At 48.1% G+C, this 13,693-nt stretch overlaps 1 protein-coding gene across 5 annotated transcripts in view; it reads right to left on the bottom strand.

The window, feature by feature from the left end:
• Positions 1-193: 193 nt before the first annotated feature.
• TPST2 (tyrosylprotein sulfotransferase 2) overlaps positions 194-13,693 on the bottom strand; it is a 52,622-nt gene continuing 39,122 nt past the window's right edge. For 4 of the 5 annotated variants that reach the window (XM_043901492.1, XM_043901493.1, XM_043901491.1 and 1 more), the window contains exons 4-8: positions 10,479-10,677; positions 5,934-5,984; positions 3,818-3,907; positions 2,361-2,409; positions 194-710 (exon numbers count right to left, since the gene is read on the bottom strand). In XM_043901492.1, coding sequence (XP_043757427.1) covers positions 3,833-3,907; positions 5,934-5,984; positions 10,479-10,677 — 325 coding nt within the window. In that variant the 3' untranslated portion in view covers positions 194-710; positions 2,361-2,409; positions 3,818-3,832. The remainder of the gene's footprint in view (positions 711-2,360; positions 2,410-3,817; positions 3,908-5,933; positions 5,985-10,478; positions 10,678-13,693) is intronic. The other variant, XM_043901490.1, reaches the window with a different exon arrangement.

Raw genomic sequence — 13,693 nt, 5'->3', positions numbered from 1 at the left:
CCCCATGGAGGTAGCCCGCCAGGCTCCTCTGTCCACGGGATTTCCCAGGCAAGAATACTCGAGTGGGTCTCCATTCCCTTCTCCATGGGATCTTCCCAACCCAGGGAGGGAAGGCGGGTCCCCTGCATTGGCAGGCGGATTCCTGACCACCAGAACCACCAGGGAAGCTCTCTGTAAGTAGGGCAGAGACAGATGAGTCCTTGTTCCGTTTATTCAAATAATATATATATATAATTTGTTTTCCTCTGTGAAACTGAGTAGAACCAAGGAAGGATAAAAGAAAGCCTCATATATTAAAATTCTTAAATAGATTCTTTGACTTCAAAAGTAAGGGTCAACAGGAGAGGCACAGGCGGTAGGCCCTGACCCAGACACAAGCCACCACAGCCGTCCTGCGAATTGAGGAGGATGGCAAATCCATTTCTTAAAAAACAAAAAAAGTTCTCGAGGGGAAGAATATAAAATAACCTAAGTTTCAAAAGCAGGACTACTTTCACACTCTTGGCTCTCTACCCCGCACTGTCCTAAGACAGAGTATCTCAAGGTTAAGTTTCCAATGACTCAGCTTTTGCAAACATATATGCAAAGACGTTCCTCGTGAGCAGTCCTGTTTTGGCGGTTAATAGCAAGCAATATGCTTGGATTAGAGGTCCGATTTCCACTCGAATGCAGTTTCTCCTCTTCTGGCAAACAAAGCCATGTGCCGAGATCTGAAAGGGGAAAAACAAAAAAACGGGCATTAGGCCCCAGAGTCACGATTCCAAAATAGCTCTTGTATATTTATACGTGTGACGGCTGGACGGATGGTCTGCGTGTACTCACATAAGCCTGTGGGATTTTCCAATAGCATCCCAGATGGCCGGAGAGAATCTACATTTAAAAATGTCTCCTGGGTTCTTACGCACAGCTCAGCCTGCTGCCTCTCGACCTCGAAGACTTTCCTGACTTAATGAAGAGCAAATGGCAGCAATGAAAAGTGCCAGTGAATTTCTGGAGGCCAGGGAGGAGGCATGTATTTAAGGGCAGCTCCCTCCTGGGAATTAGCTAAAGCACCCTGTCTCTGGTACCTCGTCTGAACAGTGAAGCGGGGAACGGATCTGGTTTTTATCAAAGGTTCAGGATTCTACTAAGGAACCCGCAGAAAGAGAGCGAGGGGAATCGAGTTAGGGAGAAACACGGAAAAGGCTGCTTTCAACTTGAGGCTTCTTAGGAATGAAGCGCAAGTCCTGGATTTTAGCACAGCTCAAAATGGGAACCCTGGTAACGATGGTGACTTAAGTGTCTCTCCAGCCTTGGGGGCTGGTGCAAAGGGGACTTCAAGAAAAACAAAAAAATATGCTGATTATTTAAAAAGAAGGCAAGGACTAAAAATAGGCTTGAGGCTAGAAGCTCTGTTACAGTTTAAAAGCAGCAGCAGAATAAATACCCAGGCAACTTGGTTCTGGCTTCCCTGAGACCCCCAGGTCTCCTTGAGCCTGATCAGAGAAGCTGAGCCATGTAAGGAAGCGAGTTCAGTGGCTGGATGGAGCCTTAGCGCCAGGGCCTAGCATTCCCACCGGGGCCAGCTCACGTCAACTCACAACCACCCTTGGAAGCGGAACAGGGGCCAATCCCCATTCTCCAGATAGGGAAAACAGAGGCCAGCAGGAGTCCAACCTGGAGTGAGTTTTGAGATATTTAGATAAATATCTTCCCAAGATCAGAACCTGTTTTCCCACCCCTCCGGGCAAAACACGGATGGATAAAAATGCACTTAAAATCATCTGTTAAAAACAAACTCTGAAAAAAAAAAAAAAACACAAACTCTGGGGGAGATGACTTTTGGTGGCTGTGTGACCTTGAGCAAGTCAAAGCCCTTCTCTGGGCTTCGGTTTTTCTCCTCCGTAAAATCTGGGACCTGCCTCCAAGGGATGCTGAGGGTAAGAGGAGTAATGGCCAGGACCACCTGGGCCAGTGCAATGGGGGCTATTGTTAGACCAGAGCCCCCGGTGCCTATTATTAGAACCTTAATTGCTTTGGGCCAACCTGATGCTGTTTATAGAAGCCAGGCCTGTCCAAATCGGTCTAGAGTCCCCCCATCACACTGGTACTCTGTACCCCGCTGCCCAACGACAGAGCAACCTGTTTCTTTTTGGTTCACCATTGATGCCTACCCCCACCCAGATCCAGAGCTAGGAGACCAAGCCTTGATTCTATAAACAGCTCCCCAAGCCATCACCATGGAAACCTAGAGGGCTGGGTCAGTCCACCTTGGTAGCCTCTCCCCCACCCGGGGAGGCTCAGGAAGGAACAAGCTTTTCAGAAAAGTGGCTCCTGGTCTCAGAAGTGGTGGGAGGCCCCAGAGAAGCCCACAGGCCTACCTGGAAATCACGAGCTTCCTAGGTGGGAGGAGGTGCTGTTCGGGTTCACCTGGAGGAAGACAACACACAGGAAGGTCACGGCCAGGTGGGGGTGCCAGGGGCTCACGACACACTCCCTCACTGAGCTACTGTCAACAGGACTGGTTGTTCGGCCGCTCAGTCGTGTCCAACTCTTTGCGACCCCATGGACCGCAGCACGCCAGGCTCCCCTGTCCTTCACCATCTCCAGGAGGTGGCTCAAATTCATGTCCGTTTAGCTGGTGATGCCATCCAACCATCTCATTTTCTGTCGTCCCCTTCTCCTCCTGCCTTCAGTCTTCCCCAGCGTCACAGAACATGACATGACAGACCCCCTCCTATTCCCCTGCACCTCACAGTCTAGTGGGGAGAGCCTGCAAACGCGTCTGTAAGGAATTATTAAGTCCAGGCAACACAGCGGGCTGATATGAGTGATGGGTGCTGAGACCCCTCCAAAGTGATTCCCAGAGGCCCCTGCAGAGGGGTGACATTTAAGGTGTAGGGTAATGAAAGAGCTGGGCTTCCCAGGCAGTGCTAGTGGTAAAGAACACGCAAGCAGGCATGAGAGACACGGGTTCCATCCCTGGGTGGGGAAGATCCCCTGGAGGAGGGCACCGCAACCCACTGCAGTATCCTTGCCTGGAGAATCCCATGGACAGAGGAGCCTGGCGGGCAAGGAGTAGGACACGACTAAAGCGACTTAGCATGTGTGTACATAATAACAAACTTACATCTGATCTTTACCCTGGTCCAGACAGCAAGCCCTAGAACCCTTGCAATCTCCCTAGTGATAAAAAGCATCTTTTGTCTGCAAATGAGACGCCTGGGTGGCTGGGGCCCTCAAGCTTCAGGATGGGGGCTTGGTCACCCATGATTAAGGGGTTGGAAATTTCAGTGCCTGCCACCCCTACCCAAACCTCTGGAGAGCAATGAATAACAAACAGTCAACGATTTAATCAACCATGCCTACTTAATGCATGCATGTTCAGTTGTGTCCGACTCTTTGCAACCTCATAGACTGTAGCCCTCCAAGCTCCTTTGTCCGTGGAATTTTTCAGGCAAGAATACTGGAGTGAGTTGCCATTTCCTCCGCCAGGGGAATCTTCCGGACCCAGGGATCGAACCCGCATCTCCCATGTCTCCTGCACTGGCAGGTAGATTTCTTACCCCTGCGCCACCTGGGGAGCCCACGTGCCTACTGCTTAATAAAACCTCCAGAAACATCCCTGAAGGATGAGGCTCAGAGAGCTTCAGGGCTGGTGGACAAGTGACAGAAAGGTGGGTCGTCTGGGCATCTGAAGAGGGGGCACTCCTGTGGGGCGAGGGCCCTTAACCTGGGGGTTTAGAGGCTATGTCTGGAAATCAGTGTCAGAATTGAACTGCGTTGTGCAACAGCTAGCTGGAATCTGGACAGTCAGGTTGTTGGTGTTGGAAATCACCCTGTGAGCAACGATCTAGATGATGAAACGAGGCCAGCCGTGCACGGGTGTGGGTAGCAGAGCATTTCCGGCAGAGGGAACAGCGAAGCCCTGGGAAGGAGAGGGTGTGTGAACTTCAGGAACTGTGGACTCATTTTTTGCAGGAGCTGCAATTCTGATGTGTGAGCTGCTTTGGTTTGCTGGCTTCCTATTTTCCCATTTTTTCTGTTGCACAAGGACAGTCTGGATGGCTACTCAGTATCCTAGTGTTCCGTATAATGCACACACCACACTGTTGCCTAAGATTGTTTCCAAGTGTTACAGTATCCTGCATGAGGTCATGTGTGTATGGGTGCAGGGACCCTGGAGGAGAAGAGGGCAGGAAGTAGGAATTTGATATAACTCGCGGGGTAGCTCTCCTGAGGGTGGGACTGCTCACGATGACAAAGCATATGCCATCCCTTCATTTTTGGTCCTAATAGAGCAAAAATGGTCCCACACAGTGCAAGAGGGTGTAAACTGGTCCAGCTCTTTTGTAAGACAATTTCAGCCTTGTGGTTCAAGAGTCTTAAAAGGACCCTTCCAGGGTCCTTAACCCTGGCAGTCCAGTGGTTAAGACTTCGCCTTCCAATGGTGCAGGTTTCATCACTGGTTGAGGAGCTAAGATCAAATGCCTTGCAGCCAAAAAAACCCTAACCATAAAAGAGAAGCAACATTGTAACAAAATTCAATAAAGACTCTAAAAACGTCTACCCATTCCACTCCCTAAAAATGTATTTTAAGGGAATAAGTCCATAGAGCCCTGCACCACTCACCCCACAGGAGAGAGGCAAAACCAGGCGGACAGGTGCATGACACCACTCAAAATAGTGCAAAAATTACAAACCATCTTAGGGCAACAGTTAAGTAATTGGCGGCAGAGAATGCATTCCAGAGGAAACTATGGAGTCACCCAGAATGGCCACGGTGAAAACCCCAGGATGGAAAAACACTAAGACAGCAAAACAAAGCAGCTCATCCCATGCAATCTCAAGGAATACAAAAACAAATATCCAGGTAGGCCAAAAAAAAAAAAAAAAAACACTATATGTAAAAAGGGAAAGAGTTCAGATTGTGGTTAGTCCCCCTCAGCCCACTTCTGTGTGTTGTTCTTGTTATATCTTCTTTGGGTTAAAACAAATAACAAATTAGTACTGACTAATTCTGGCAACATTTCTTTTCACAGTGGCATGAGATGGCTTTCTGGTTCCCATGCAGGGAGCATTGGACTCAACGCCAGAGGGTCAACATGTGCGGGGCCCCAGGCAGTGAGAATGTATGAGTTTGATAACTGAAGTGGAAATTGGTACAGGGTGTTTCACCTTTTATTGGCCAACACACACATACACACGCACCAACTAAAACTACTGATTTTAGCATCAGGACAATTCATTAAAGAAAGAAGCACTTTCGGGACTTCCCTGGCATTCCCACGGTGAACACTCCTCACTCTCACGGCAGAGGACTCAGGTTAGATCCCTGGTCTGGGAACTAAGATCTCACATGTGTTAGCACAACCAAGAATCAATTAATTTAAAAAAAAAAAATTTTTTTTAAAGGAACACCTGAGCACCAAAAGGAGAATGGCTTAACGTCAGTCCCAGGAGTGGTTTTTTCTGACAAGGTCCAGGGACAGACTCCCACGGACAGACGCAGGATGCAGGGAAGGCCAAGTGTGGGGGACGCGTGTGGGGACCCAGGACTGTATCACGTCCACATTTGCACACACACCCGCATCATGGGACTCTCGTTTTTGGGCAGACTGATGAAATTTTTGCTCTGGGTTGTGGCTTGTTTGGGAAAGGCCACTTAAAATTAGGCTGAATTTAAGACTGGAGGCATTAACTTTGACAGAAAGTCCCCACCAAATCCCTTTAGCTGCATTCAAGCCAGGGGGGCAAGGGGAAGGACGGGGCTCAGGTAGAAGGGCTGCTGAGATGTGGCCCAGGGTGGATCAGACACTCAAGAGCCCCTGAGCGGTTCCCCACCTCCACCCAGTTTTCTGAGGGGAAAACCATCGGCCGTACTAGAGCAGTGAAGTGTCTGAGGACACAGAGCAAACAGGTGGGACTACAGAATTCCCCCTGGGGTTTCTGACCTGAAAATAGCCTTTCAGATTGGCTGGTGTTTTATAGTCCCCTTTCAAGACCTAGGAAAGAGAAAAAAAATCACTATTGTTAGAAATGATCAAAAAATAAAATTTAGCCCATCACTTCCACACCCACCCACCTACCCACCCACCCTCCCAACTAACCATTTTTCCATCCTTCCAGCCTCCCACCCATCCATCTATTCATCCATCCACCCACCCACCCAGCCACCCATCTACCCTCTCATGCATATACCTATCCATCCACCTACCCTCCACCCCCACCCACACCCCCATCCACCTACCCACCCATCCAACCATCTATCCACCAAATGTACCCATCCACTTATTCACCTCATCTATGCACCCCTCCAACAAACATTTATTAATAGGCTCCTCCTAAACATTTATTAACAATCCTCCGGATATTAGTCTAAGCTCTGGGGTTGGCAGTGGGGCTGTGCAGGGGTTTTACACCATTAACAAGACAAACTAAAATCCCCGTTCTCCTGCAGCTTCCATTCTAGACTAGGGAGGGCCAGAGAATCCACAAGTAACAACAGAACACAAGGAAAGAACAGATCAAACCATGGGAAGCACCACATGGAAGGCAGGAGGGGTGACTGGGAGTGCCCGGGGGGCTTCTCCTGAGGGAGTGGTCCAACAGGGCCTCCCGGGACAGAGGGCCTCTGAGCTGAGCCCCGCGTTCCAAGGAAACCCTGCCAGGCTAAGCTCTGAAGGAGAAGCTTTCAGACGGAGGGCACAGCAGGGCAGAGGCCCTGCGGTGGGAACCAGAAAGTTCCAAGCCTTCCCACTGTTCTCTGGAAATACAAGGTACTGGAGAGACCAGCGCTGTAAAATAGAACAGAATGTGAACAACCCTGTAATTTTAAATATTTCAGTAGCCACAGTAGTTAAATGAAAAAAAAAAAGTGAAATTAATTCCAGTGGGTTTTTTTTTTTTGGTGGGGGGGTTGGTGGCAGGGGCCAGGGTTTGTGGGATCGCAGTCCCCTGACCAGGAATTGAAGTCACACCCTTAGCAGGGACAGTGCAAATTCCTAACCTCTGGACTGCCAGGGAATTCCCTCTAGTGGTGTTTTTGTTTTTGTTTTTTAACTTAACCGGATACATCCAAAAATTAATACTTCAACATGTAATTGATGAGGTTCAGGTTAGGTCTCCCCCAAATGCACCACTCTGGCATATTCACTGTTTTGAATTAAAATTATTTAAGAAACAGTCATGCTGGAGAAGACTCTTCAGAGTCCCTAGGACTGCAAGGAGATGAAACCAGTCAACCCTAAAGGAAATCAGCCCTGAATATTCATTGGAAGGACTGATGCTGAAGCTCCAATACTTTGGCCGCCTGGTGTGAAGAGCTGACTCATTGGAAAATAACCCGACGCTGGGAAAGACTGAAGGCAGGAGGATGAGATGGTTGGATGGCATCACTGATTCAACAGACATGAGTTTGAGGAAGCTCTAGGAGACAGTGAAGGAGAGGGAAGCCTGGCGTGCTGTGGTCCATGGGGTTGCAAAGAGCCGGACACGACTGAGTGACTAGACAGCAACAACAGTGCCAGAAGGACACTCTGACCCTCCTCTGAGCCCCTGGGAGCAGGAAATAAATCTCGCAAGTGAAAGATGCCCTCCTGTCCCCAGGAGGTACAGAGACATCTTTATCACCAGACAAGGAGAATCTGGGGCCCAGAAGGCTGTGTGAACAAACCTTGTTTCTTCTTCGCTAACTTACTCCCCCAAGCCCAAGTGTCTCTGCCTTGTCAGTTCTCCACAAACGCATTGTTTCTTTGCCTAAAAGGGTTGAAGGACACCTGCTATGGCCCCTTCCTGTGAAAATCCTATTTTTATGAGTCCTTGTATGTATGATATTAAATTTGTTTTCTCTCCTATTAATCTGTCTTATGTCAATTTCATTATCAGGTCAGTCAAAGAGCCGAGAAGAGAAAAAGGGAAAAGTTTCCTCCCCTACATAGTCAATATAAAAATGATTAGTGAGAAATTCTACATGCTTTGGTGGGGGGGGGGTCCGTCTAGTCAAGGCTATGGTTTTTCCAGTGGTCATGTATGGCTGTGAGAGTTGGACTATAAAGAAATCTGAGTGCCGAAGAATTGGTGGTTTTGAACTGTAGTGTTGGAGAAGACTCTTGAGAATCCCTTGGACTGCAAGGAGATCCAACCAGTCCATCCTAAAGGAGATCAGTCCTGGGTGTTCACTGGAAGGACTGATGCTAAAGCTGAAACTCCAATACTTTGGCCGTCTGATGCAAAGAACCAACTCACTGGAAAAGACCCTGATGCTGGGAAAGATTGAAGGTGGGAGGAGAAGGGGGGCGACAGAGGATGAGATGGTTGGACGGCATCACCAACTTGATGGACATGAGTTTGAGCAAGGTTTGGGACTTGGTGATGGACAGGGAGGCCTGGCATGCTGCAGTCCATGGGGTTGCAAAGAGTTGGACACGATTGAGCAACTGAACTGAACTGATGAGGACCTCAAATCCAGTGTGAGTTTCACACTTACATAGCACCCTTTCCATATGGACTCATCACATTTCAATGGCCACACAAGCCTAGCGGCTGTAATGGACAGCACAGATATAGATGGTCTCATTAGCACTGGGGTCCTTTCAGAACTGAGTGTACTGCCAGGACCCAGGACAGGAACATTCTGTGCCTTCAGTATCCACATGCACACACACACACACACACAGCTTTCAGCCACGGGATTTATCTTCACAGCCACAGCAAAACCACTATAAAGACTAAATGAGGTGTCTGGCACTGGTCACGACTTATGAAACCCCAAGGAATAATGGGCTTCCCTGATGGCTCAGATGGTAAAGAATCTGCCTGCAATGCAGGAGACCCGGGTTCAATCCCTGGGTTGGGAAGATGCCCTGGAGAAGGGCATGGCAACCCACTCCAGTATTCTTGCCTGGAGAATTCCACGGACAGAGGAACCTGGTGGGCTACAGACCATGGGGTCGCCAAGAGTCGGACACAACTGAGCGACGAACACGGTCAACATGTTCAGGGAATAAACCTCTTTGTGTTTTTGTTTTTTGCCATCTTGATTATATTTTAAAAGTACACAAGGTCACAAAACTAGAGCAAGCTTTTGGCTTTTTAAATTTTTTTAAACTAATTCTGTTCTTACATCAAAATCTGCACCATTGGATATGTAAGCCAGAAACTTGAAATTAAAAAAAAAAAAAAAATTGAAACTGACCCGTTCAACTCTCTACTTGCATATGTGAAGGGTCAAAATATTTCTTCTTAGAAGCACAAGTGTATCTGTCACAAAAATTGACATTACAAATGAGGTGAAGTGAATCAGTGAATTGTGGTTTTCCTAACACTTGTGTCATTAACTAAGTTTGTAGAAAACAAGAGTTCTTCTTTGGGGAGTCAACCTCTTTGGAAGAGCTCTAGAGAACCTTCTCTATTTTAAACACACGAACAGCAGAGCTCCAAAGAGCTGATCTTAACCATCACTGCTCATCAACATCTTTTTATACAACACCCAAGGTCAGGTTTGACTCTGGGAGCTTCGGACCCACAGTCTGGGACCTGCCGGGGGGCTCTGCCTTCTAAAGAGACTCCAGAGAAGCTGCTGCTGCGCCCCTGGCTAAGAATGTAGGAAAGGAGGGGCCAGCTTTCTCTGAGGCCCTCGTCCCATCCCAGCCACCTCTCCCTCCGGAGAAGCACTTAGGGGCTGGATTTCAAGGTCCCCACCAGCCACTGTGGCTTCTTTTTAATCCCTTAATGACTTCTGTATTATGAAATATACATACATACAGTAAAGTATCTAAAACACCTAAGTATAGTGTAAAGGATAATAACTATGGTTAAATAGTAAACGTTAAAATGAATAATAAATATCAAACCAAAAATAACAACATAGTGATAATCAGCCGTATCCAGGTTGCCAACACCCACTCTCTCCATGCAGTCTGGGTGTCTACCTCGGATCTCTGAGTATTTCCACAAGTTTACAGAATCAGCCGATGTCAGGGGAAGAAGAAGTAAGGAGGTCAATAGATGGGCTTACACTTCAAGGACAAGGGCAGAGCTGCCAACTCGCAGTGAAATGGAAATTCTCTCTCTTCCCTGGTTGGGAAACTAAGATCCTGCATGCCACACAGCACAACCGGAAATGAATAAATAAATAGAAATGAAAATTACAGGTGCAATAAAGGGACCCATCCTTGATTTATTCACATCCTGCCTTGACTTGAAGGGCTTTACAAACACATGAACTGCCAGCCAGGGAAGCAGAGGGGAAAGGACAAGGCCGAGCGGAGAAACAGGATGAAATCAGCACAGATGGGCCCGCCAGGAGATGCTACGGAGTGAGAGGCACAATACCCACTGGTTTTGAGCTTCCTGGTGGCCCAAGTGAAAATGGGAAGGCAAGCAGCCATTCGAAGACAGACACAAGCCAGCTGCCTAGGAATCAAGGGAGCGAGTGTCCCCTCGGGCAGCAGGAGCCCCCACCCCCGGCCACATCTCCCCATGAGCAATGCACTCACCCGGTGTGTGTTGTTGATGACAATGGGGTCGGGGTTGCCGTAGTTGGGCGGGTTTGCATAGGGGTCATAGCCGAGCCGGGCCAGCATGGGGGCGATCTGGGCCATGTCCCTCAACACATCCCCAGGGATGTGGCCAGTCCACTTGGAGAGAGCTTCCAGGTTCACGGGCTTGATGACCTGGTCTGTGGATCGTTCAATCCTGGGAAGAGAGGGCAGGCTGGATGGGGTGTGGGCAGACCCAGGTGGCGCTGGGGCAGCAGGGAAGGTGGCGGGGGTGGGGGGGACCTGGTGTTTGGGACCCACTCGGCTCCCCTCAACTGTAAGAAGGTGGGCGAGTCATCTGGCCTCAGCATACCTGCTCTGTACAATGGGTTTAAGGGCACAGAGTGGAAAGCTGGCAGAAAAGTGCTAGGCAGTGCACACCATTTCAGTGGTGCTCAGATTCTGCTTCCTTGACCTCTTATGACTTTTTAAAGATGACTTTTTATTTACGTGACTAAAATGGACTAAGATTTTGTTCTTGAGGAGTAATTCTAAAACACTAACAGTAAGGTGAAGAGTCCCTGTGGTCACCACTCCCGGTGCATCCGCCGCCTGCAGGGACCCGATCATAGCATTCTGGAGGGCACCTCTTCATTCAGTCTTAAATGTAGAGTGGCCAGGGGGCCAGACGGCCTGGGGGCAGGTGCCAGCTGTGTGACCCTGGCAGAGTGACTGAACCCCTCTGGGCCTCGGTGTCCTCACTTGTCAAATGGGAGTCATTAATAGTACCGACCTTGCTGGGCTGTTCTGAGAATAAGTAGGTGAATAATGAAAGAGTGTCGGGTACATTTTAAGGTCTCAGTGTTAGCATGCACTCTCTCTCTCTCCCACGTATATACATAGAAAATCTATGGTTTTGCTTGCAGATTTAAAAACAGAAGTTGTCTGCTATATATAGCACTGCTTTGTAGGCCTTTCTTTTTTTCCACTCACTCAATACCTCCTTCTTTTTCCATTCCCCGAATGGTGGACCTGTAGGTTGTTTTCAGTTTGCTGTTAGGATGAAAATGCCATTATCTTACAGTGCTTTCTCGATCTCCTAGATAACAGGGTTATCACCTCATCCAGTCATGATGGTCTTGCTGATTATAGCTCAGGGGCTTCACAAGATGGAGGGTGGGGAAGGATGAGGACCTATTTCTAGATGCTTCCATCCCAACCAAGAGATAACTTGGGAACGAAGAACAGTACAAAAAGATGGAGCAAAAGGAACTGGGATGGGGAGGGAGGGAAGCTGGGGAGGGAAGCACTGTGGGCTGGCTGGGGGCGGGGGTGTGGAGCTGGAGGCTGCAGACCCGGATTGAAGTGTCAACTCTAGCCAGGCTGTCAAAGATCTCAAACACCATATAAACATCTCTGCCGCAAGCAGTCTCGCCCCATGACGATCACCCACAAGGCTGTTTTGCCATGAAAGATAAAATCACATGCTGATAGTTACATGACAAGAGAAAATGACAACGTATTAGTTTCTGCAGGTCCTTCCTTGGGTGAGCTAATCTAAGCCAGATTCCGTTATAATTTTCACTGTGTTCAAGACACATGAGCAATCAACTAACCATCCCTTTTTTGGGGGGATAGAGGAGCCTGATTCTTCTTTTGCCTCTCTCTCTTTTTTTCTAATTGAAGTACAGTTGATTTACAATGTCGTGTTAGTTTCTGGCATACAGCAAAGTGATTCACTTATATGTATATGTTATATAATATTCTTTTTCATATTCTTTTACTATGGTTTATTACAGGATATTGAATATAGTTCCCTGTGCTATACAGTAGGTATATACTACAGGTATAAGCCCTGTTGCTTATTTTTTTTTTTCCTGTTGCTTATTTTATATATAGTAGCTTGTTTCTGCTAATCCCAAACTCCTAATTTATCCCTCCCGTTTCCCCTTTGGTAATCATGCTTATTTTCTATGACTGTGAGTCTGTTTCCCAGGTTCATCCGTGTCATAGTTTAGATTCCACATACAAGTGATATCCTACGATGTTTGTCTTTCTCTGTCTGACTTACTTCACTTACTATGATCATATCTAGGTCTAACTGGGTTGCTGCAAATGCCATCATTTCATTCTTTTTTATGGCTGAGTAGTATTCCACTGTATACATGTGCCGCATCTTTTTCATCCATCCATCTATTGACGGACACTTAAGTTGCCTCCACGTCTTGGGTACTGTGAACGGCGCTACTGTGAACGTGGCCCCCAGTGTCCAATACTATGATAAATCTGGTAAAGATGGCAGGAGGAAGCAAACCACTGTATCTAAACTAGCTAAAGACCCATCGTTAACGCTCTCAGAGGCTGCTGTGAATCAGCAGCTGCCGCTTTCCTATGAGCCACGGCTCGGTACCCTTTTGGTTTGACAGGTGGGAGGGATGACTGCTCAAGAGGATCTGCAGAAACTGATATGTTATCATTTCCTAGTATAATGAAACCAAAACTGTCAATCAACCAGTTATTTCATCTTTTACAGCAAAATACTTGCTGCAGAGATGTTTATGGCAAAGAAACCCAACCTGACCAAACATGTGTCTGGCCTCTGCCACAACCCTCGTGCCTCCAGGACTTTATGGGACAATCACATAGACGCATCCCAGAACAGGGATGGGAGCGTGCTTAACACGAGTCAGTAAGCAAAGTGTCCCAGAATGGGAGATGTTAAACAGAATATGGTGATTTTGTGGTGGAATATTATACAGCCATTCAAAGTTATGTTACTGCAGAGTGCTGGGGGCTCATGGCCAAGCGTCCCAGATACAAGGTGAAAAAAGTCTACAGAGGAACCTGCCGAGCAGGACTCTGGTTTTATTCCCTGACCAAGGACCAGCAGGCCACAGATCAAAATCTGGGGTGGAGGGGTGAGGGGTGGATTATGGGTGGCTTTCCTTTCCTGTTTTAGGTATGTTCCCAACTTCCTGCCATCAGGATGTGTTCCCTTGGTCATCTGACGTTGTGTCAGGATGATGTACAAAATCCCAGCTCCAGCACCAGCTGGCCAGGGTATCCAGTCCGTGGGCACTTCGCTGCCAGGAAGAGAGCTGCTGAGCTCTGCTCAGGGCTCCAGAGCTCCCGGGGACAGGGAGGCCCCAGAAGTTAGAGAAACAGGAGGCGTCGTCCCAGGAAGAACCGCTCTTCCACTGGGCTTTTAGGGATGCTTGCACCTGAGCAGGATG

The sequence above is a fragment of the Cervus elaphus genome, chromosome 5 (genome assembly GCF_910594005.1).
Source record: "Cervus elaphus chromosome 5, mCerEla1.1, whole genome shotgun sequence".
In the NCBI taxonomy this organism is placed as follows: domain Eukaryota; kingdom Metazoa; phylum Chordata; class Mammalia; order Artiodactyla; family Cervidae; genus Cervus; species Cervus elaphus.
The sequence above is the reverse complement of the archived record's forward strand: the minus strand, read 5'-3'. Positions and strand labels throughout refer to the sequence as shown.